This window comes from Carassius auratus, chromosome 41, assembly GCF_003368295.1.
Source record: "Carassius auratus strain Wakin chromosome 41, ASM336829v1, whole genome shotgun sequence".
Taxonomy (NCBI): domain Eukaryota; kingdom Metazoa; phylum Chordata; class Actinopteri; order Cypriniformes; family Cyprinidae; genus Carassius; species Carassius auratus.
The window spans coordinates 13,025,996-13,052,454 of record NC_039283.1 but is presented as its reverse complement, the minus strand read 5'-3'; the positions used below and the strand labels follow the sequence as shown (position 1 = coordinate 13,052,454).

General features: G+C 35.5%; 1 protein-coding gene across 2 annotated transcripts in view; it reads right to left on the bottom strand.

The window, feature by feature from the left end:
* Positions 1-26,459, bottom strand: part of LOC113060110 (serine/threonine-protein kinase ULK4) — a 213,504-nt gene that overhangs the window by 137,960 nt on the left and 49,085 nt on the right. For both annotated transcript variants that reach the window (XM_026228945.1, XM_026228946.1), the window contains exons 21-22: positions 22,163-22,345; positions 19,872-19,999 (exon numbers count right to left, since the gene is read on the bottom strand). In XM_026228945.1, the coding sequence (XP_026084730.1) occupies positions 19,872-19,999; positions 22,163-22,345 (311 nt within the window). The remainder of the gene's footprint in view (positions 1-19,871; positions 20,000-22,162; positions 22,346-26,459) is intronic.

Here is a 26,459-nt window from a genome sequence, read left to right as displayed (position 1 = left end):
TATTAAAACAGATGTCCAAATGAGCGTACCGGTATGCTAAAAGCACGTTCTGGGTGCACGGAGAGGTGGCGGTACGCTCAAGAGCTATATTTGGAAGTGGCGGTACTGAGTACCGGTGCGTACCGGCCCACTTAAAGCACTGGAAATGACTATACTTTGGAATTTTTTTGCAGTCCACTTAGAATTCAACATGGAAATCATTTTTGTTTTTTATTGGCATTGATTGTTTTGAAATTCAAATGGCACTTACATGCCTGTGTTTTTATTTCTGTAATAAATATGGCTTTCAAGCCAACAGTTAATTTGGAGGATATTGATGGTTTATTGCAGGGATGTTGTTTACATGAGAAAATCTGTTACAAGTTAAACAAAAATTCCAATAAACAATCATATTTTGAATTTAAATAGTTTCTTTGTCTTGAGTTCACATTAATTATTTACATTTTACATTTACATATCCAAAAAGTTTCAGTCTTTTAATTGCGATTAATCGCGATTAATTTTAAAAAATTGTGCGATTAATTAGTTAATTTTTTTTTTATCGATTGACAGCACTAATATATATATATATATATATATATATATATATATATATATATATATATATATATATATATATATATATAGATAAACTAATAAACTAATAATACTAATAAACTTTGCCACAAATCTAAAACACACAAGACTGATTTTTCATCACATGAGCACCCATATAGCAAGTACTCTGAGGGTCCTCACATAATTGAACACACCTCTGTTACTGACAGGGGAGAGGCAATAATGGCAACTTTGGTATTTACAATTGCACCAACGCCTCAGAGTACTGTTGCTGCCAGACTGGATTAGCCTATAATAAATTTCCTCCTCTCAAAAGGCTATCATTTTCCCTCCGAATGAATTGTTGTCGGATGTCAGGGATATTCTGTGCTTGTAGGTGAGGAGGCACATGGGAGAAAATGAAAATTCAGAGGCATGAACATGATTTACAAAACCATTTAATCCAAGATATTAGGATCAAGCAGCCCTTTATTAGTCTGACATGGTGAGCTGGCCACTACATTACCCGAGGAAGAATAGAATTGAGGAAAGGGAACAGTGACTTTCACAATAAATTGCACTTACTGGGTGCCTGGACTGCGAATAGGTCTACATGCATACATTATAATTGGAATCCTACACAAGATGTTTTTTTACTGAATGACTGGGAACAACCGGAGTGACAGGGTAACATTTTGTTCCCTAGCGGTTCTTTGTTATTCTGACAGTTTGAGCTGTAATGCAGTGATTTGTGAACCGGCTCTTATCCACCCACAGAATGGGGTAATATATTTGGTTTTTGGTTGCTCTGCAGCAACATTTTTAAATTATCAGTGAAATATCAAACCCTTGATTATATGAACTAGGTGTGTCAGAGCGCAGAAAGAGCTCCTTTGAGAACTGATGAGGGTCTCTGGGAGCAGCTTTAGATTGCCTGCTGTAGAGAAACTAGACCAGATTTTCTGATTAATGGAATCTAATCTAAAGGGTGGGCAGTATGTGGCGGAGATGCAAGAGAACAGCACCAGCTAAACTAAGGACGCTCAAATTTCTATTCCAGGAGGCAGTTTGTCCACTTTATACATTTAGTGGTAATCCTGATGGATATCAGGATATCACAATTCAGGATATCAGAATTCTTAGGCCCCGGCTAAGGTCAGTGTACATGACTCTATCCTCAGGAAAAATGGGAACCATAGCAGACTAGCAAGGATTAATGTAGAAGACACTAAAAACAAGTCTCAGGTTTGCACCTGGATGATCCTCAAGAGTTCTGGAACAACGTCTTATGGACATATGAATTGAAAAGTGAATGTTTTGGGAAGGGTCTTCTGCATCAGGACATTGGATGCCTTGTCGTTGCTGAAGGAACCATACATTCTGCTGTGTAGCAGAGAATGTTAAACCATTAATCTGTGAATTCTATCTGAAGTGACCACAGTTGGGTCATCCAGCAAGAATATTCCAAAACATAAAAGCCAGCACCAAAGATATGCAGTTCATGTTCTTGAACCTACAAATATCACTGAGCTGAAGCAGTTCTATGAGGTGTGGGTCAAGATTCCTTCACGTGTATAACGAATTATACGGGTGTAAACAGATGGAAATACTAGCCATAAATTGACACACACACACACACACACACACACACACACATATACAGTACTATGCAAAAGTCTTAGGCCACTAGTATTTTCACCAACAAAAAATAGTTTTAAGTCAGTTATTTCTATGATTTGCTGTAGTGTGTTAGTAGTAAATATCAGTTTACATTTCCAAAAATTATTTTTGCCATTAATTGCAATAATCCAGTGAGATTTTTGTTTGCACAAGGAGTCTGACAGCAGTCAGTGCTCGACACAGAGATCTGATCTCATCATCAGTCTGTCTGGAATTACATGAAGAAACAAAACAAACTGAGACAGACTAAATCCAGAAGAACTGTGGCAATGACTCTAAAACGTTCCAAAATGTTTATCGATTTGGGACCAAACCCTTAAATTACTTCCCTGTTAATGTCTCATAAAAAATAAAAATAAAAAATAATACATTTTAAAAAGTATATACCTACAGCGGAAAACCTCAGAGCTCGTGTGCTTGTTTTCTCTCTGTTACTTGCAGCGTTTTCAGAGAATTGTACAGAATTGTTCATGTTTCAGAAGACAAGCAAGGTGATTTTGACTTAGAATAAAACAGTTTTGTATAGGCTAAATCAAAATAGCATAAAAATTAAGCTTGCATACAGACTTGTTATAATACCAGTTATGAGGGACAATAACAGTATGGCATTTAGTACTAGTGTAAAGGGAATTATGAATGAAATTTGACAACAACAGATCCTATGTCATTATATTGACAAATAGAATGCCCATAAATAATGTATACCATATTTTTCGGACTATAAGTCGCACCTAAGTATAAGTCGCATCAGTCCAGAAATACGTCATGACGAGGAAAAAAACATTTATAAGTCGCACTGGACTATAAATCGCATTTATTTAGTACCAAGAGAAAACATTACTGTCTACAGCCGCAAGAGGGCGCTCTATGTTTTCAGTGTAGACTACAGGAGCACTGAGCAGCATAGAGCGCCCTCTGGTGGCTGGTAATGTTTTATCTTGGTTCATTTCTCATGTAATCACATGATTCTCTGTGATTAATCGCACATAATCGCATCGCATTATGGACAAAACTAATAATGCATTCAAAAGAAGTGTATTGTGCAATTGTATAATTAAAAGTACTGCTTTATGAACAAAGGCTGCAATAACATTTGGTTTGCAAACACTTCAAACAAATAAGGCTCTTTTTTACAGCAGTATTCATTTTACATGGTAGCATTTAAAATATTTCTTGTTAATCTTAATTTATAACATTAATGAAATGAAATGAAATATAAATAAGCCATTTGCCACTGCCAGGACATTAACATTTTTATAGAACATATTTAAAAAAAAAAAAATTTTATAGTTCACATACTGTCCAGAGCCTTGATCATAACATTATAACAGGTACCTTCCTGTTAGAGACCTGCACGATCGCAGGACACATCGCAGCAGAGTGCGGCGCGGGACAACATTTGATGAGCGGGTAGAGACTCGTAATATATTGTGAGAGGGCCATGTGTAACCTCCTCCCATACGACTCAAAATAATAAACCACAGAATTAACAAATTAAAAACCACGAACAAAACTATGCACTCCACTGTGCTGAGCAAGCGCTTCTCTGCTGTATTCACGTGCTATCGGAAACTTCCTATTTCCTATTCATGAAGTTGTGATTACGAGCTCGTTGCATTCTTTTCTGTTAAAAATAACAGTGGACAGTGGTTTGTGAATGCTGATGCATAGCCTAAACATTTCAATCAGGAGCATCCCATTCTGTGAACCATGATTTGTCCGTATGTGTATTCAGAGCCAGTGAGTAACGGACTTTCATGATAATAAAAAACATATATATATTAGGGCTGGTAAGCGATTAATTAGGGGTTCAAGCACGCAGTGCTGAAACCCTATTGTAATTGTTAAGATTTTTATTATTATTATTATTTTTCCGCCTTAAAACTGAACGTGCAGCCCAAACCGTAAGGCCTAGAGAGCTGAAACTTGGTCAGATGGTAGTAGTCTTGCTCGCTACTCAGATACAAAGAACCGGCCCAATCGGCCTAACGGGGGCGCTACAGCGCAAAAAACTAAAATTTTTGACATTTTTGGCCGCAGGTCGTAAACCGTTAGCCGTAGACTCAAAAACAAGGCATCGTTGCAATCCTTGGGTTAGCCCGAACAAAAGTGTACAGCTGCATTTTTTGCTCTACGACGCACGGTTTTCTCGCAAAATCGAGCTATATCCGAAACCTACTTTTGCGAACTAGTCCTAGGATTTTCAACCAATCGGAACGAAACCACTGCAGAAATATTCCCTGGACACTCAATATAAATAATTATCAAAAAAAAGTTGAAATTTCGATTCTTACGCGAAACAGTACGCCAAAAAGCGTCTATGCTAACGTTAGCCAAATGTTATTTTGACTATAACTCTTGAACGGAATGAGATATCTTGACCAAACGTGGTACACATATGTATGAGCTCAATCTTTGGACAAATAAAAAAAATTGCGCATCTCTGCCACTTGGGGGCGCAATAAGATTTAAAAAACACATAAATGGCTATAACTAGGCAACCGTTGGCTCGATCGACTTGAAAATTGGTATGCAGTGTCTTGGTCTGAAGGGGCACAAGTACCTATGAGGACATTTGCATATCTCAAAAAACATGGCTGCCATTGGCCAAACAATTTTAAGCACCTATTTGAAAGGGTTAACGGATGTTGTTCGGAACGAAACTCGCTGGGTACGTTCGACTCATGAACCTTAAGGTCTGTAAGAATTTTGAAAGAAATCGGCCACTAGTTGGCGCTAACGAGTTTTATGGCTCTGTAATCACGTGGTGTTTCACATATCAACACAATATGCATATCATTTGATAGATCTCCTCATAATGCACAACTTTGCCTCAAGAACCATTGCTGTCAATCAAATCGTTCAATTGTTATTCACAAATATGTTAAAAAACTACTTTTGCGAACTAGTCCTAGGTTTTTTGTCCGATCGGAACCAAACCACTGTTCAATTTTGTACTTTGGTTAGCGTTAAATGGGTAATTAAGAAAAGGGGTGTGGCCAAACATACCCCAAAGCCTATAAAACCTAAACGAAAACTCAAAACTTTATGAAACGTGGTGAGAACATGTAACAGGTAACTCTTAACAAGCATGCAAAGTTTCATGGAGATCGCACCATAGGTGGCGCTATAACAGTACAAAAGGTCTCAAAACACAAGATTTATATGGTAAATGGCCTCAAATTGTTTGAAAATGCTCATATATTCACTCAAAAACACTAGATCTTCATATCATATGATAAATCTCCTCATTCTGAACAACTTTGCCTCTGGGACCAATGTTGTCAATAAAGCTGTTAATTAAATATTCAAGATTATTTCAAAAAGTTACTTTGGCAAACTAGTGATAGGGTATAAGCTGAAAATCAATAAAACCACTGAAGTACAATTCTCTAGACTCTGAAGGTCAATAATTATCAAAAACATGTTGAACAGTTGCATTTGGACAACTATAAACCAGTAATTTTATAATATGTTATTTGCATAGTGTACACTAAGGCCTATTAATACAAACAGAAAGCCCACAAATTATAAAAACTGTGTAAAATAATGCATAATTTCATTCTAAACAAGCATGCAAAATTTAAGAGAGATTGGTCAAAAAAAATAACAACACTATAACAGTTATATTTAAAAACACAGTGTTGCTTGAGTAAATGCAATTTAGAACCACTAGATGGCAGCCGGAGACCACTAATGGGCTCATTCAGCAAAGTTGAACAGTACTGTTGAAAGGATTCATTAATTCATGCCAAAACATAAAAAAAATTAACTGTTATAACATTTTAAATCTCATTGAGTCAATGTTTTCCATTTTGTTCATACAGATATATCAGTTTTTACAATTTTGCCACATTGTGATTACAGTTTAACCTGAAAATGACATCTAAACTCTTAAAAAGAGAAGTCTTGCAATACGTTTATTGTCACCTATCACTTATTTCAAATACCTATATCTGCAACAAAATGTGTGTGCATGTAAATGTGTGTCTTTGTCTTTGTGTGTGTGTGTGTGTGTGTGTGTGCACATGCTTATAGAGAATTAATATATTAGTCTAATCATTTAATTTCAGTGTTTGTGTCTGTCTGCCAGCCTGTTCTCCATTTTGGATGTGTTTAACTGTCATCCATACATCCAGGTTGGCTCTGACCACCTCAGAGGCCTTAATGTGCTTGAACCCCGGTAAAATGCTGCTTGCAGCTTTAATTATTATTATTTTTTTAAATCTAATTAATTACATGATGTGGTAATTAATTAATCTAATTAATTGCACATCAAATTTGGAGAAATTACTCTGAAAAGATCATTTAAAGTCATTGTTGTGCAAAGCATCAAACAGGGATTACAAAAAAAGTATGTTTAGCAAGAAATATTTTGTTTGATAAAATTTATTACATATACTCTTTTGGACCATGTGAGTATAGGATGACAGAATTGTCATTTTTGGTTGGGTGAACTATAACTTTAATAATTTATTTTCTTAATTTTATTATTATTTCTATAAAAATATTAAATTATTTATTTAATGAAATGAAAATAAAATAAATTACTCTAAATAATACACTAAAACTGCCAGTAGGTGTTGGTAAATGTCTTAATGATTAAGTAATTGAGTCATTTATCCATTCGTTTGATTCGTTCAAATGGCTGATTCATTCAGCAGTGAAATAAATGGTTCTTTATGAATGCTTCATTGAATCATTAGGCTTGTTCGACTAGAATAGGATCATCACCATCAGACCGATCAGTGTATGACATCAAAGTACCGAAAGAGTTTAGAGAGCAGACGTCTCCTTGTGCTTTTGTGTCATAGACTGATCAGTCTGTGCAGCACCACTTCAAAGCCAACATAGGCCAATGGATCAATGCGCCAAATGGTTCACCAAATTCATTCAAAATGTGGATTAAGGAATGAAATGCCGCTGTGCGTTGCGAACGATTCTGATTTGTCTTAAAATTTTGGTTGGCAAAATTTAGCAAAACAGACAACATTGTGTCTAAAATAGCACACTATTAACTTCTTAATGAACTGTTGTATAAGATGAGTATCACATTTGCACTCGTGTGATATTTCTTAACTTTGTGTGTCCTCTTTTTACATTATACTCCTCTACGTCCGCTACGTTCTCAAAACTCAGGCAATTTGATAATACCTAGAATATCAAAATCAACTGCGGGCGGCAGATCCTTTTCCTATTTGGCGCCTAAACTCTGGAATAACCTACCTAACATTGTTTGGGAGGCAGACACACTCTTGTAGTTTAAATCTAGATTAAAGACCCATCTCTTTAACCTGGCTTACACATAACATACTAATATGCTTTTAATATCCAAATCCGTTAAAGGATTTTTAGGCTGCATTAATTGGGTAAACCGGAACCGGAAACACTTCACATAACACCCTATGTACTTGCTACATCATTAGAAGAATGGCATCTATGCTAATATTTGTCTGTTTCTCTCTTGTTCCGAGGTCACTGTGGCCACCAGATCCAGTCTGTATCCAGATCAGAGGGTCACTGCAGTCACCCGGATCCAGTACGTATCCAGACCAGATGGTGGATCAGCACCTAGAAAGGACCTCTACATCCCTGAAAGACAGCGGAGACCAGGACAACTAGAGCCCCAGATACAGATCCCCTGTAAAGACCTTGTCTCAGAGGAGCACCAGGACAAGACCACAGGAAACAGATGATTCTTCTGCACAATTTGACTTTGCTGCAGCCTGGAATTTAACTACTGGTTTCATCTGGTCAGAGTAGAACTGCTCCCCCAACTGAGCCTGGTTTCTCCCAAGGTTTTTTTTTTTTTTTTTTCTCCATTCTGTCACCGATGGAGTTTCGGTTCCTTGACGCTGTCACCTCTGGCTTGCTTAGTTGGGGTCACTTCATCTACAGCGATATCGTTGACTTGATTGCAAATAAATGCACAGACACTATTTAAACTGAACAGAGATGACATCACTGAATTCAATGATGAACTGCCTTTAACTATCATTTTGCATTATTGAAACACTGTTTTCCAAATGAATGTTGTTCAGTGCTTTGACGCAATGTACTTTGTTTAAAGCACTATATAAATAAATGTGATTGATTGATTGTTGTAAATATGAGACACAATCTCAAACAGGGGAATTTTGCCCCATATGTTGAATTTTAGGGATATTCTCTAGGCTCCATCATGCAGTAAGTTTTTGCCCTGCCTCATATTAGTCATCAATTGACAGTATGAAATGGCATATGATCCACACAGGTCTGGGTAGGGGCAAGTGCGTTAAATGGGTTAATAATTTGAACGTGTTATTTTTCTATTTAATATAAATACAGTAATTTTATAGTATACTCAAAATTATGAATTTTCTACATTTTCAAACCTAAAAGCAGCAAGCTTTTAATTTGCCGGCTTGCTGGCAAGTAAGTATTTGCAATGCCGGTTATAGCATTGCTGAGTGAAGCGTGTAAGTGATTGCAATGTCACAGTTTCATGTTTTACAGTGATTGTGCATTAACAGCTGTCAACCATGCGCAAATAAGTTGACTTATAAAAGTTGAATGAATTTACCATGCGCATTTTTAATTCTGGTCACACCTGCGCATCACTTATGTGTATCCCTGCTTATGCACATATAAGGGCCTTTCAAACCGCAGGAACCTTTTCATAGTACCAGAACTAATTGTGGAACTACCCAATTTTTGGGCGTTTTCGCACCGCACGAACTGGATGCGATTTTAGTACCGGACTGCTTTTTTCAAGAACCAAATGAGCTCCTACTCCGGAGGAGGGTCTAACCAGCACAACTGGTACTACCGTTGACACAGGGCAGGACAATATGGCCAAAATTTATATCATAATATATTTCTAAATTTCGGTAGATACAATATAATTCTGATATCAATATGAACACTATTAAAAAAGCCTCGTAAAAACTTGCAAGAATGCCCACAACAGATGCCTGTGCATATAAACTTATGAAAAATGAATTTGACAAATCTGACACCTCATTTAAAACCATCACAAATAAGTTAATGTTCAGCATTTTTTTTTTATTTAGCCTTCATACAAACAATAAATGTGAAATCACAGTTAAAAAAGCCTCGTAAAAACTTGCAAGAATGCCCACAACAGATGCCTGTGCATATAAACTTATGAAAAATGAATTTGACAAATCTGACACCTCATTTAAAACCATCACAAATAAGTTAATGTTCAGCATTTCTTTTTTTATTTAGCCTTCATACAAACAATAAATGTGAAATCACAGTCAAATAATCTTCTCAGACTCACCTAATTAATATAAATATCTTTAACGTCAAACTATAGGCTAATATACACTACCAGTCAAACGTTTTTGAACAGTAAGATTTTTAATGGCTTTTAAAAAAATTCTTCTGCTCACCAAGTCTGCATTTTAACATTTAACAACATTTTGAAATATTTTTACTAATATATACATGGAAATATTTTAAAATGTAATTTATTTCTGTGATTTCAAAGCTAATAATTTCAGCATCATTACTCCAGTCACATGATCCTTCAGAAATCATTCTTATTTGCTGCTCAAAATAATTAATTATTATTTTGAAAACAGTTGAGTAAAATTTTTCAAGTTTCTTTGATGAATAAAAAAGTTCAGAAGGACAACATTAATCTGAAATAGTGTTCATATTGATATCAGAATTATATCGTATCTACCGAAATTGTAACATTATAAATGTCTTTATCAATTGAATTTAAATCAATTTATCTGGGTCTTTCTATTCATCAAAGAATCCTAGAAAAAACATGTACTCAACTGTTTTAAATATTGATAATCAGCAAATCAGTATATTAGAATGATTTCTGAAGACTGCAGTAAAGATGCTGAAAATTCAGCTTTGATCTCAGGAATAAACTACATTTGTGACCAATCACGGAAAGTAGGGACACAAGTCGGTTCTTGGGCATTTTGAGTTATTCACAGATTCTGAAAGTGTAGTCTCCAAGCTTTCCAACGATGTGTAACGCATGGAAATCTGATAATATTTGGAGAAGTTGTGGCCATTTGAAGGTAGGCACTCAAAAAAGCTCAAAAAGCAGAAATAGCCTCTGAAGATTGTGCAGTTCTCACTGGTGCGAGTGACAATGGGGCTCATTTACATCTCATTTAGATAAGCCATACCCCCTCCATAGCAACGACAGACACAACGGGAAAAATCGGACCGCATACTATTAATAATAAAGGAGAATGTGCTTTGTAAATGTCAGTAATTTATCTTTTTTGACTTTTATAAAAATGATTTAGAGGCTGAAATATGTGAATTTGATATTTTTATAAAAAATCTTTAATCTTTCAAATGTGGCCATCATTTTTTATGTTATTATTTAAATTTTTATGTAAACAAAAAGTACATATTGATGCTAATTTTATTTGTTATTTGCTGGTTTTCTACATACAACTTCGTGAATTGATTTCATTATGTAGCATTAGGACTTTTTTAACAGGATTCTGTGATAACCGATGAGCTAGCTAATAACAATAGGTAGATATGGGAAGGTCTAAACATGGACTAAACATGAGATAACGTGTGTTCTTAGAATGAACACAAAATGACAAACTTTGATGTTTATGGAAACTCACCCCATAAGAAACAGAAATGTATTCTTGCAGATCCAAAGTTTGCACTGTGCGTCTGTTTGCCTCTAAATGTTACGGATTTTCCCCATTTCTCTGTCTTTATCCCCATCAAATGTTACTATCGATATAGCCTCTGATATCTTACGGTCCAACTCGTCTGACGCCAGTCCAATACATTCTTTCTCATCGTCATCTTTTCTCAGTTGTAGATTAGGGATATTATACAGTTTTATTATGCCGCTTTCATCGTCGCTAAGATCGTCTTCTGAATCAGTGAGCGTTTGTTTATAAGTATCCGGCTTGTCGAAGAAGTACTTCAAAGCATTTTCGGTGTAACGGCCACGGTTCAGCTCGTCTGTGTTAATCTTTGCGGCGTACATCTTCATTGAATTTTGATATAAGCTACAGCCGGCCAGAGCGCTGCATACTAAGTAGCCATGCTTCCCTCGGAGGGCGGGGGCAATAACAAAAGAAACAAAAGCCGGCTCATCCAGTATGGAAATACAGACAGACAATGAAACGCCCCTACTGTGTGCTAGAATCTCCGAGAAACAAGCTGATTTCAACCTCAAAATGTACGCTTTTAAATATACCAATACTGCTATCTCAAACACGGAGAGGCTTCTTTGTGATATCAACTAACAGATTCTGCACAAAAACGAAAATCACAATTTTGAAAAAAAAAAAAAAAAAAAAAATGCTTCTTTCTCATTTTGATCAAAAGTTGTGCTGCCGACTTGTGTCACTGGTTTCCTTGATGGGTAACATTTTAAAATAAAGAAGTTATTATATTATAGTTCTAAGTAGTAAATATATTTCAAAATTAAACTGTTTTTGCTGTAATTTGGACAAATAAATGCAGTCTTGGTGAGCAGAATAATTCTATATATAAAAAAAAAACATTTTAAAAACCTTTAAAAATCTCATTGTTCAAAAATATTTAACTGGTAGTGTAAGATGATTGTTCTAACAGATTGAAGCAAATGTGTTTTAGCAGTATAAAGATTATGAAAAGTAGGTCCCTCCAGGACTTTGCGGGTTTGCAATCGCTGAATTTATCGCAAAATCAAGCAAACTCCGTAATTTTTGCAAAGGATTGCAAATTTTCGTAATTGCCACAATTTTTTGCAAAATTTGGGCTTAGAAGCGTCCCGTGACATCATCGCAATGTGCATTCAGTCAAAGAAAGGCCTTGTCTTCTCATCATGATCAATTTCCATTGGATAAACAAAACAAAAAAGCTACATTGGATAAACAAACTGAAAGCAGAAAAAATCTGCGCTACTAATTCGGGCTGTGCAGTCCTTTTATCTGCTCGAGCTGGAGCCGTGCGCTGATCTCAATCAAGTGACACCGTTATACTCAGCGATGGGAGATACAGTGAAGAAAGCAGTCGAATTCCTCACAGAATCAATAACATCTGTGTTATTGATTCTGTGAGGAATTCGACTGCTTTTCAAAAATGTAAATGTTAAAACTCCATATAAACATACTGTAAACATTCTATCAACTTAATTCGCAAGTAGGATGAAAGGATAAAATGACGGATGCTGAAGTGCAGGCACATGTAGCAAATGTAGCACTGCAAGTTGTCATTGGAGATTCTTAGTCCTCCTTTAAGATCGTTGAATCACTTTATGTACAGTATACGTCAACATTCCATGTCCATTATGGTGAAACCCGCAAAACACAACAAAAGAACAGCTCCAATCACAGCATCCTCCATCATCCTGTTGTTCACATTATTCTTCCTTGTTAACATTGTTGAATGCCGGCACATAAATTACATCACTGTCGACCAGCTTACGTCAATTCCTAGTACACACTGTCTGTGCGAATGGTAGTGGGAAATAGTTCGTGCAAAATCGCTACTTTAGTACTGTTCATTTAGTCCTGTTCATTTAGTCCTGGAACTAAAGCGGTGCGAAAGGCCCTATGAAGTTAGAAACAAATTTACTGTTAGCAGCTTACAGTATAAACAACTTAGACTTACAACTTACAGTATAATCGGAAGACAGATTAATCCTTAAGACTTATAAAGTATTTCCATCCTAAATTCATCCTCAATACCAACATTACTGAACACCTTGCACTTACAATTTCAGGATGACTAACTACTCATTCATTTTAGTTTGTCTACATCAATTTGTTATTGGGGTACTTCTAAGAAAAGTTTTCCATTGACAATGATAGAATTTTCACACTTCCAACCACAATAACCAACAGTTTAGCTAACCATTATCATGCTATTTTAGTTTGCATACTGAATTGAATTAGTCATATTTCCTACATTCGTTCAAATTATTATTTTATTTATTTAGCAATTTGTACAATGCAGTGCATTGAAAAGCCACCAGTAAGGTTTCAAATAATCAATAATTAGTGGCAATGTCAATAGTAGTTAATGTGGTAAGCTAACTAAAAGTTAAGATCAACAACAATCTAATAAAGGGGGAGGTGCAATCTACTTGGCTACCTTCATGCATTGCTACAATATTGACAACAGACCTTTGACAATCACCAATAGACAATTTCACCTTTACCTTAAAGCAAGAGCTAGAATCTCAGAAGTTTTCTTGAGTAGACTTTTTCTTACGTTTAACCAGTGACAACCTAAAATTACCCAGAACATTCTAGCAACCCACTGACATCCCGCGCTGCAGCATATTAGCTTTTAGCCTATTAGCCCACAAACACATTGTTAGAGTATAATGGAGTTAGAATTATCTTTTAACAGCAGTAGAAGTTAGTATTTATCACCACTGTTATGTTTTCTACAATGCAGATATTCTACCAGGCCATTTCTGCAGTCTCTAAAATGAAACATTCTTATCTCAACGTTCAAATTAAAAACTCCAGTAGAGCTTCAACCCCTCCTCCATCAGCAACCTCCAGAGGACCAATCCTAGAACAGAGACATCTTCTCACTACCTCTGAGCCCTGTTGCCATCTCATTGAGTTAAAAACATCCCCTTATCTTGGAGCTGGGAGAACTCTATCTGTCTGCTCAGACCAGAGAGGGGCTGGGCAAAACGTGTCCGGTTTGACACATCTAAGGCAGGCTGCAGCACTCATTTGACAGGCCTGCATGCAGCAGACGCTGCACAGCTAATTAGAGAAGTGTTTATGAGAACAGCGAGGAAACGCTCTCACTCTGGGAGATGGAATGCAGGGTCAGTTCTGACAAACTCAGTCAGTGTGGCACTACTTGGACTTGGAAGTACATGGAGAATATGGAGAGAGAGAGAGAGAGCAAGAAGAGAGAGCACATTTAATTCCTGGGCTTGTTGCAGAGGAAGCGCTAGTGAGGCAGACATCCTGTTTTTGTAAGACAGTGACGAGGCCAATTAGGAGCTTCAGCTGTTCAAGACTGGCTTCAAATTAATTATAGATGAATTAGGAAAACATGATTAAAGAAAATGACCAGTTGTATTCTGAAGATGTACATACAAAAGGAATAGTGAGATCAGTTTCAAGATCCAGTCTTCTTATGTAAGATTCACAGAAAGACATACATTTGCAAAAAGGAACGGTTTTTAAATGGTCGGCCTGTTTCTGTCATTGGTTTCACAGTTAGGGCTCAAGTTGCTGTAAAGCAAAAAAGGAGCTGGATTAAGGAAGCCAATTTTCCAGAATTTGTATTGTAGATGTTTGTTTTTTTTTTTTTTTTTTTTGTGCCACAGAGTCTAAGTGTTTTAACTAGATCAGGGAAATCTATTATTTATGTATAGTTGTCTCTGCACATTAAACTGGGAAATGTTTTACCTTTAAGAAATATTTAGATTATTGGTATTTTACTTTACAAATACATTTTAGTCACTGCATTTTAATGAATTTATGTTTAATATCAACTTCACTCGGTTTAATTAAAATAAATAAAAGGGATAGTTCAATAAATAAATAAATTTTCTTCTCCCTCATATCATTCTAAAATACAAAATAAACTATGTGGAAGAATGATGACAAACTGCTTTGGTAACCGTTGACTTTGATTGTATATGATGGAGGGAGGGGGACATGCAGTGAGTGTTCAGTTTACTTTATAGTACTTCACTAGTTATTCTCAAAAATAAATAAATAAATAAATGAACACATTTATAGTGCAAGCTCTACCAGCTAACACTGACATGATGCATCAGATGCCTTCAGAGAGATGAACAATTACGATGCTCACCATCATGTTAAACACTTTTACAGCATCTGCAGTGAACAGAAAAATGCTTCTAGAGTTGAATTTGAGCTTGTATGGCATATTTAAAAATACTAAGCACACATTCATTCACAGTTATTTATTAGGGCTGTAACGATATGTGATATGAAATCGAAATCGCCATAACGCAGGTCCACGAACCTGTATCGCAATGTGAGAAGGCAGAATCGCGACACACCCCTCCTAGAGTTATCCTTCCTGTCCAGATCCAATGCTACCACATTTTTAAATTACTATAAGTATTATTTGAAGTTAACATTATAAATTACGTTTGAAGGAGTCGATTAACGCGGATACGCGTTTTGAGTCATTTTCTCCAGATAACCCCCGAAAAGAACTTAAATTACACTTTCAGTTTTAATCATACAGATAAGAGCAATACATCAATCGAATCTGTAAAGGGTCTACTTTTTTTTGGATACAGACATAATAACAACAAAGCTTTGTGCACTTATAAAATAAAGATAACAAACAAGGTGCGCTGTCTGCAGCCTTTGTTTGCGCTGATCGTCATGTACAAACACGTCATTAAAATGAACTGTAACTCCGTGAATACTCAACGAAGAGACATGAGAGAGATATTTATAGAAAGCCTGACATGTCTACTTTTAAACTAAACATATTCTGTGATAAAGTAATCCATATGAAAACAACGCGATGTCCGTTTTACACGTCTCCCTTCATTATATCTAATGTGACCACGCCCCCGCGCTGAACGCGCTATTCAGATTCAAACTGAAGCGCGCGGCTTGAATATGCCAATAACAGAAGAAAAAGCAGCAAGACTGTTCAAGTTCTTTTTATTTTACTGTTTGCTTCGCAATGAGAGGATAAAGACATAATTAACCCCGAAAAGATGTGATGTGGTTGAGAATTTGAGAAATGGATTTCCTCAGAAAAAAGAATGAAGTCCTCTATTCAGCAGAGATCATAAACATGAGTAAGTCTCTTTATATTTATTTATATACTTGTACTAGTTTTCACATAACCTGTAAACGTTTTACTAGTTAGACTTTCCAAACTATAAATCCTGACTAAATGTATAATTAAGTGAAATATTATGAAGTTTCAATAACAATATGCAATACTATATCATCAAAAGCTTGATATAAATAATATAAATGTAACAAATAAATGTAACTGTAACAAATGTAACAAAAAAAGGTGTTATTTAAATTTATCCCCCCTAAAAAAACCTGGAAAAAAAAGCTCAGCTCTTTTCAACATTAATAATAATAATAATGATAATTATGATAATAATAAGAATGTAAGGGTTACATTCTTTCTTGTAACCCTTCCCTCTCAGTGACAGCTGACTAAATGGCTCATTATGCAGCTCATAATGCGGGCCTTTGTCTTCTCAGGTGTAAATCACAATGATATTCATGATAGTTGACGCCTACTCGTATATGACTTTTACCAGCAAAAAGTGTCTTAGAAAATTTTAATCAATATATTGTTTTCTGTGAGTGAGTAAACAAGATGATTTTCACATAATTTAGAAAGAAAAATCCTAGGCTACAAGCTCCAGTTCTCAAAAATCCCAGGATCCATTGTTCTTTATGTGTTTTTTTTTATTATTTTTATTTTTTTTTAGTGCCTTATTCAAGCGTTTTAAAATTTTTAGTTTTTCACCAACCACGCATAACATTTTTTTTTTTCTCAAAAACACAATCATGTACATACATGCATTTCACATATTATTATAGCCCAGTTTGTGCTGATTACAGTGAGATTATACTTTACCCATTTAGATATTTATAAGAAACTGAAAAAAATAAAATAATGTCAGGGCATGACAAAACTTCTCCAGGCCCCCAAAATACCCTTAGACTCCAGAGGGTTAATGAAAATATATAAATTTTCCTCAAAATATCTTTTGAATTTTTGTCAAACAAGAACTTAGCTCAAGTGGTAGAGTACTGCTCTATCCAGCGCAAGGTTGGGGTTTGATTCCCCAGGAACACATGATATGTAAAAATTGATAACCTGAATGCACTGTAAGTCGCTTTGGATAAAAGCGTCTGCTAAATGCATAAATTTAATTTAATTTATTTTTATTTTTGAGTGAACTATCCCTTCAAGGTACCTCAATCAATATCACAACATGTTCGTTCTCCTTGTTCTTTTGTTTTGTTTTTGTAAATTTTTGTCACCTAAGTGGTCCCTTGCCATTGTTGCCTTTTTGCTTCCTTACTTGTGGTCTGAAAGACACTTAACTTTCAGAAACTCCACTAACAACATCTGATGAGAACAATGCTTGAACTTAAGCTGGATGATGGGACAGCTGCCTTTTGTAGAGCTGCTTTACAGCTGAAACGTACAGTATATTGACGAGTTAAATAATGAACGACAATGCTGCCATTTGTAATACTGCTTATAACTAAATTTAACTTGTATAAAATATGAAAAACAAATCAAAATAAAAGCATTATTGCTCCTAGATTCAATCGCAGTAAATGGCACAAAATTGGGTAAAAAAAAAAAACACCTGGCTGAATTACACTTTTATTTGAGCAATATATAATCTCAAATTATATAACTATACTCAAACGTATATGGTTGCTTGTGTTTTCAACTCACACAGTTCAGTTTAATAATACAGTTGTCACTCCTGAAACTTTGCAGCGTGTACTTATGAAAAATAAAACTTATTAAAATTGTGAATGGGTTATACTAGCGATGGGTGGTTTGACCAAAAATTTATATCACGTTTTTTTTCTCCAAAATTATACCGTTTTTTTTATATTTTTTTTATGCATAATCAGGTGTGCAATGCATTTTCTGCTGGTTGATATTCTTTTTACTCTTTTCTTGTTTTAAACCTAGCCAAAAACCAATGTGACTGAGTTTCCATGTCAATCCATGTTCATTTTTATGGCGAACAATGCGCTGTCACTCAGTGTTCGAATTGTGTCAAAGCTCTTGGGTTACGGTTAGGTTTTTAGTATGAACCGGTTTACCGCCCAGCACTAGGTTATACACAGAAAGTATAACCTATGTGTGGCAGCACTTCCCCCAGGGGAAATATAGGCTATATATAAAACAGTAAATGGGCTTATTGAAAATGCACATTCATTCTCTGCCAGCAGGAGGCACTTTAGGAGCAGCAGAAAACAGCGGTTTCCCCGGTAACAGTAGTACACAAAGCAGTGCTGTGCTCATAAACACTGCTTTATCAGGCATTATAGGAAAGATTAAATGAAAATTGCATCAAAACTTTTCTAAAGACAGTCGGTGCTCTACAAAGAAATGTTTATATAAAAACACCCATGCCAAGTTTTGACTTTGAAACGTGCTGATCTCATGCTTATTAAAGTCAAAGCATTTTGGAAAATCTATTTGTAGCAGTCATTAGGGCCTTTTGCACCGCTTTAGTTCCAGAACTAAATGTGCAGTACTAAAAGTACTGGGATGAATTTGCGTGTCTATTTCCCATTACTATTTAAAGGGTTGCATTTGCACTAACAGTGTGTACTAGGAAGTAACATAAGCCGGTCAACAACAACGTAATTTGTGCGTGGCATTCAAGAACGAAAACAAAAGAACAACAACGTTAACATCAGGAAGATGGAGGACGTTGTGATCGGAGCTGTATTTTTGTTGTATCTCACGGTTTTTACAATAATGAACATGGAATGTCGACGTATACATAGTGATTGAAAGAATGGAAAGTAGGACTAAGAACCTCCAACAACAACTGGCAGTGCTACATTTGCTACAAGTGCCTCCACTTCAGTGTCCGTACATCTATCGCTGTTCTCCATACTTGCGAAATAAGTTGACAATGCGAAAATGCCAAAAAGTGGGTAGCTCCACATTTAGTTCTGGTACTATGAAAGGTTCCTGCGGTGAGAAAGGCCCTACTATTATTGTGACGCGCTACCACAAATAAATCAATGTATGGGAAACACTGATGAAGCTGATATCTTTTCAGTTCAGCCACAGCACAAGCTCACTTACTGGGTGAAAACTCCCGTTATAATCCAAAAATGTGTCTATACCACAAAATGTATCTCTTATTTACATTGTGTTTGTACTTTGTTGGTTATAGCGGAACTATTCGCGAAAGTGCAGAGCTCAAGCTGAACGAACTCTGGTGATTCTGACTTACATGCCACTGCATTCACACACTCAAACATATCTGTGATTGGCTATAATGCTCAGTGCTGCAAAAACATGTAAATTTAAACTTTTGACGCTCTTCCCAGACACTTACACAAATACGGGAGTGTTTGAAAGGAGTCGCCTGTCAGTGGGTCGGTACTCGGTACTCCTGGTACTGTGGAAAAGCTGGAGTAATAACGTTTTTGAAATTAAAGTAGTGACTTGGTACCGAAGTAACTTTTCAAGTAGCTGTTCAAACTATTATGAATGATGTGTAAAAATCTACTGAAAAGTCACTGAAACTCTTAAAAATCTTTAGCCAAAACAGCTATTGTCCAGTGGAGCAACAGACCCACTGAAGTTTCCTTCCTCTCATGCATCTCTCTACCAGCCATTTATAAAACATATATGATATTGATTAAGTCCATGTGTTTCTATACCTCCATCTCCCTGATGGTCTCTTTCTGATTCATGTAGAATGCATTGTAGCGTGGCTGTGTGGTTTGTAGTGTGGTTTATGACGTTTGTACTTGGATATGGGGCACAAAAAGAACATATATCTTCTTATTCCTTTGTGCTAGTGTCTTGTTTACCATTCCATGTGTATTTGGCTATCAGTGCTTTTGAGGAACAGAAGCACTTCATCGGATCTATAATGTGAGTGCTCTGTCAATGTATTCTACATAGTTGGTTGATGGGATTTCATTGTTTATAGAGTTTACCTGGAGTTACAGCAAAGCAGAAGCATCTCTCTGTTGTTCATAAGGACCTGCAGTAGAACAAGGAAGGCCTTGGCACGAATGACTGAAGACGGACTCTCCAGAGAGCGGATTATCTTCATAACAAAGTCCTGCAAAGAGGCGTTCAAGCCATTAGCCATTAGTCTTGTTAGCGGGCATGCATCATTTAAAAATACCGGGAGGTCTCTGGACATTTAGTGTGGCATAAGCCCCAATTGTCTGACAGTAATTTGACAGGTCCTATCACTTACATAGCGAGGTGCTGGAGGGGATGGAAAAGCCCCCCAAAATGTACTTGATATAAAACAGAGGTTAATAAGCTAATGAGCTCCACAGCATTCAGTGGGCAGCAAATCAGGAGGAATTGATTAACTTTCACTTATCAGCATAATTGGGGGGGGGGACTGTCAAAAGCAAAACAGTCCAAAACATTAGGATTAACTACAGCTAGAGAAGGGGAGTTAATTAATTTCAAAAGCACCAACTGTACTCTAGGCATGGATCATAATTACATCAACAGTATTCCAAGCTGCACTCCGAGATTGCGGCACTTCCTTACCCAATTAGCCCAGTCGCTTGGCGCTTCACTGAAATTAAAATTCTATGCTAGACAATGTTTGAATAAACACGCAGCGTTCTGGACTTCTATTTGTAAGGGGAATTAAGCATAGAAATCCACAGCAGTTTATAATTGGTCCGGAGGTGTTCCAGTAAGTTTTAGGCACTCAAAATATATATTTTTTTTCTTCTCTAATATTCAGAGTCAAATACGAAATTTACATGCAAATGAATACAGGTCAAAGAAATTTAGCATTGTACAGTGGCATTTCAATCAATTTCTACAGGCCATTTTCCAATTGATTACTGCCTCAGATGAAGAGCAAAGAAGAGTCATACAATGCTTTGTTCATTCTTGACATGAAGCATGGCCTGCATTGCCTCACAAGCTGCAGGCTACATCTAAGAGAAACAAAGTGTTTGAAACTTGGAACTTTTTTTGAAAGAATTGTATGGGTAAAGAATGTAGCTAAAAATACACAACTACTCAAACGTCTGTGGTTAGCAAGGTGTTTTTGATTTTTAAGAAACAAACACTTTTATTCAGAAAGGGCACTTCAAATTGATTAAAAGTGAGAGTTAAGACATTTATCATCTTAAAAAAAAGATTTGCATTTCAAATAAATGCTGTTCTTTTGTACATTCTATTTAACAAAACATTATACAGCACGACTGTTCTCAACTTTGATAATAATAAGAAATGTTAGAATGATTTATGAAGGATCATGCAAGAGTGAAGACTGGAATAATGGCCACAGAGTGAATGAATAAATGGTATTGTATGAAATTTTAAATAGACAGTTTTTATTGTAAAGCCTTGACAAACAAAGAACTTTTCAAAAAAAAAAAAACCTTTGAATGATAGTGTAACAATAATAACAGAAATTACAGTTTCAGTTACACTGAATTCAATGATGAACTGTTTACTATTGTCATTTTGCATTATTTACACACTATTTTCCTATTTAATACTGTAAACTGCTTTGACACAATCTGTATTGTTAAAAGCACTATATAAATAGACATGAATGATAACTACTATACAGGAAGTACAAAACGCCATGTTCTCAGGGCAATTGCACAGATGCTCCCCTACTCCAAACTTAACTCAAATTTAATCTCAACTAAGACTTCACATGCTATAAATTGCTGTGTTCCACTGAATTGTAGGCAACACAGCACAGTTGTCCTTTCAGGTTTCCCTACAGATATTCTTCTCAACTAGTTTTAACACTCTCATTTAAAGTGAAAGCAAATGTAGTGAATGTTTTCTGAATGCAAAAAAAAAGAAAAGAAAAAAAGAACATGAGAGAAAATAAACACATCAATCATTAAGGTGCATGTTTCTTTCAAACCACCACTGCATTAATATTTAAATATATAAAAACATGTTTGTATATTTCTGATAACTATAAATTATACAGCCACGTGAAATCCCAAAACCTCATCCTAAACATTGACTGATTAGAGAATTATTTATTAAGACTGTACACATTTGGTTTACATGAAAACTTTAGAAAACCTGCTATTAACGTTTTGGGGAATGTTTGGTCTGGACACTGGGATCCTGGTTTCAAATATATATCTATATATATATATATATATATACTTGTCCATTTATTAATGTTTATATACAGTAGATGTTTACTTGCAAATGACAAAATTATTGTTATTTTTATTTATTTTTTGCATATGTTTGTGTATAATGTACATACCCGGTCCTGTACCATTCTGTGGGAATGTGCTCCTGATGCCAACATGGCAGCGAACATAGTGAGCATGTGTTGCTGGACACGGCTGATGCCTGACACCAGACAACTGAGGATGCTGGGTAATCCCACCTTGTCAATCACACTCTGGAAGGCTCCCACAGATTGGCGTGTTATTTTACACAGAGCCTGGAAGGGCAGATAAAGGTAAGACAGGTGGGCGGAGGTGGGCTAAATACAGAATCTTCAATACTGCTGTTCTTTTTTGTTACATAATATTAAATATTTATTTATTTAAAGGAACATAAATGTGTAATCAAAAGGTTATAAATCTTTGATACCACTGCAGAGATGAGGTTAAAAAAGAAAACAACTAACCACAGTATCATGAAATATAGATTTAAAAAGACACATGCCCAAAAGTTGATCATTCTTGTACAAAGCTATTGTAAAACAAAACAAGTTTCATGAATATTGCCACAAGTAACAATCAACGTAAGTAATAATAAATAATGCATGTGGACAATTAGATGACACAACTACCATGTATGTTTCCAATTTCTATATGAGTTTACTACAATCTCCACTAATACTGTAAGTTAATTTTGTATTGAAAAGTTAGAAACTTTTGTTTGAAAGTTAGGATTTCTTATCCATAACAACTGCAGCTTTCATAACAATTGCGGATCTTGGACAGTAATTGATTTAAAATGCTAAGAATTGAATGAACTGCGAGTTCTAGTGATTCAGTGCTTTCAAAATATATGTACATTAAATTACTACAAGCACCAATTAATGGAGACCTCAAACAGTGTTCGTGAATCGCTTCTCTCCTTCACACGCTCCACTATTACTGCCCCAAGACTGTCACAGGATTGTGCTCGCGCTCCGTTCGTCTGTGACGCAGCTTATGTGTGATCTCTCTAATTAGGACTCGTGGCCAGTAATACTAAAGTGAAGTAGTTTTACTTTTCTATAGTTTTTCAATGGCTCTCTGCATCTTATCGACGGCGTTATCTGAGCAGTCGAAAGCTGTATTTATTTAATGGACGGAGCAGAAATTGAAGTGTCTAAATAATATGCACAGTTCCACTGAATGATAAATGTGTTTTAACAATGCTGATGAACCGAATGTACGAAGGAACCTGTTAAAATAACCACAGAATTACCAACGACCTTGAAATAAGAGCTTGAGGTTTATCTGATAATCAGATGCATGAGAGTAGCGTTTGTTGCTTTAGCAAACAGACAACGGGCGCGTTTTCTTTCAGGATCATCCTTCGCTGATGGAGAGGAAAAGTTAAATAGCTACTATAGCATTTTATATTATGAAAATGAGATAAAGTTTTCACACTGAAAGAGAACTGAGCTTGCTCTCATAGATGTGCCAGGCTTTATCTGCAGCTAAACTGAATAAAAGCAGAATCAACTGATGAAACGCTAATAAAAAAAACTCAAATAATACAATTTATGAATGATGCAGTGCTAATTGACAATTTATTACAGTACAGAAACTATAAAATATAATTTTCTACCTTATTCTGTGCAGAAAATTGAAATAATTGCTATTTAAATGTAGTATATAAAACAATCATAACATTGTCATTAGGAAAAAATTTCAGCTTACAAATGACTGATTATTGTCCAGCAGTGTATTTGATTTCTTACAGCAAATTAAAAGTAATACAAAAGAAGAAAATTCCTTGTAAACTTTTTTTTAATAAAAATAATAATTATTATGATAATACATAGGCTACATGATTGTATTTGACATTTCTGTCACTTCTGAAATGATGGCTACACCCCTGGTGTCACAAAATGTTAGCTTATACATAAAACATTTTTTAAGCTCTTTTTTTTTTAATCTTGGCTTACATACATTTCTACCTATGCCATAGCATCATAAAACTAGCATCTAACAATGGACAAAAGTTTTTTCTTTTTTTCTTCTAACCTATGGTTCTCTAACAATAAAGGCTGGTGTGCAATTTGCTGTCTGACTAAGCATTTAAAAAATTTAGGGGAAGCATTTAAATAATCCTGTGAATGCACTTAAAGAATGCAGAATCTTATCGTTATAATCTATAACTAATTATAATCAAAACTAATTTTAATTTGAATCTAATTTAATTCAATCGTTCTAAATTTGCAAAAATCTCTCTTGAATCGAATCGAAAACCTATGAATCGTGAATCGAGTCGAAGCCTACCCAAAGATTCACAGCCCTACTGTCGGCATTAACATACTTCTAGAGAGACTGCAAAACTGGGTTGGGCTTGGTCCTCAAATGGTCCAGGTTAGAAGGGAGAAGGTTATTATGCGAGTACATGAGATCATAAGTCTAAGTGGAGTCCCTCAAGGATCAATTCTTGTTCCACACTTGTTCAGCCTGTATATGCCTCCACTGAGTCAAATAATGAGAAAGAACCAAATTGATGATACCCAGATTTACCTAGCCTTATCACCAAATGACTACAGCCCCACTGACTCCCTCTGCCACTGCACTGATAAAATTAACAGTTGGATGTGCCAAAATTTATTTGGTTAAACAAAAGGAAAACTAAAATCATTGCATCTGTAAACAAAGATGAAGTTCTGAATACATACCTTGACTCTAGGGGTCAAACAACTAAAGATCAAGTCAGGAATCTTGGTGTGATTCTGAAGTCAGGCCTTAGTTTCAGTAGTCATGTCAAAGCAATAACTAAATCAGCATACTATAATCTAAAAAATATTGTAAGAATTAGATGTTTTGTTTCCAGTCAAGTCCTGGAGAAACTTGTTCATGTCTTTATCACCAGCAGGGTATAGACTATAGTAACTAACTCCTGACGGGCCTTTCCAAAAAAACCATTACACAGCTGCAGCTCACCCAGAACGCTGCTGCCAGGGTTCTGGCTAGAACCAGAAAATCTGAGCATATCACACAACAGTACTCAGGTCTTTACAATGACTTCCTCTTAAATTTAGGATTGATTTTAAAAGTATTATTACTCGCTGATAAATCACTCAGTGGTCTAGGACCTCAATACATTGCAGAAATGCTCAATGAATCTAACCCTAACAGACCAATCAGATCATTGGTTCCCAAACTGTCCCCTCAGGGGGGCGCCAGAGTTCACAGGGAGGGTGTGGGAGCGGATATGCTTTGAGGTGAATAAAGATCCATAAAATGTTCTACTAATAATTTTATATAAAAATATTTTTTCAAAGTTTTTAAAAAATCATATGCTAACAATGTCAATTTCAATTACAATTTCGTTATTTCAAGTTGTAATTATGTAGTCATAATGTAAGAGACGCCGACACGACCACAACAGTGCCCAACATCAAAGGGCAAGCATAATGCAAGCGGAACGAAACTGCTCGTTATTGTGTGGTTGACGGACCGTTTATCAGTTTGGACCAGTGCAGCGCGAGCCGATTGTGATCATGCGACGCTGTTACTACACAGCGCTAATAAGAGATCCAGTAAAGAAAGCATTTGAATTTTCCACAGAAGTAATAACATCGCTGCGAGATCTAGAGAGAAACATTCACATTTCTCCGTTATTAACGGATCAAACAACGCATGGAAAACTGGAAGAAACATTGTGCCGTGAATGAACTATCCAGTGTCCAGATCTGCAACATTCACCACGGATTTACTGTAGTAACACTAACCGAACCATGAAAGTTTGGCAGGAATAGTAGGCTATAATGCCTTCAAGTAGCATCATGTCGGTTTTATTTTGACATGAATACAATTGCTGCCCTCAAATGTTAATCTGAAATAAAATAAACCTTGGTTTATAACTACTACAATTTCATTTTTTCCAAGAAGCTGTTTTGTTTTATATGCTCATAAGAAGAATCAATTATAGTTCCAGAATTACTCAAAGTAAAAAATATCACACTTTATTATGTTAGTTTTAATATATTAAAAAAAGAAATCAAGGAAATTTCTCTGGCATTTCTTTCTTTTTGCTGTATCAAAAACGTACCGTGACACAAGTGTATCGTATCGAACCGAACCGTGAATTGTGTGAACCGTTACACCCTATATATATATATATATATATATATATATATATATATATATATATATATATATATATATATATATATATATATATATATATATATATGTATTAGTGCTGGGAAAAAAATTAATTACATCCAAAATAAAAGTTTGTGTTTGCATAATATATGTGTGTGAACTGTGTATAATTATTTTGTATATAAATACACGCATATGCATGTATTCATTTACATTTTTTTACATGTATATACATTTATACATAATTTATATTATATATAAATA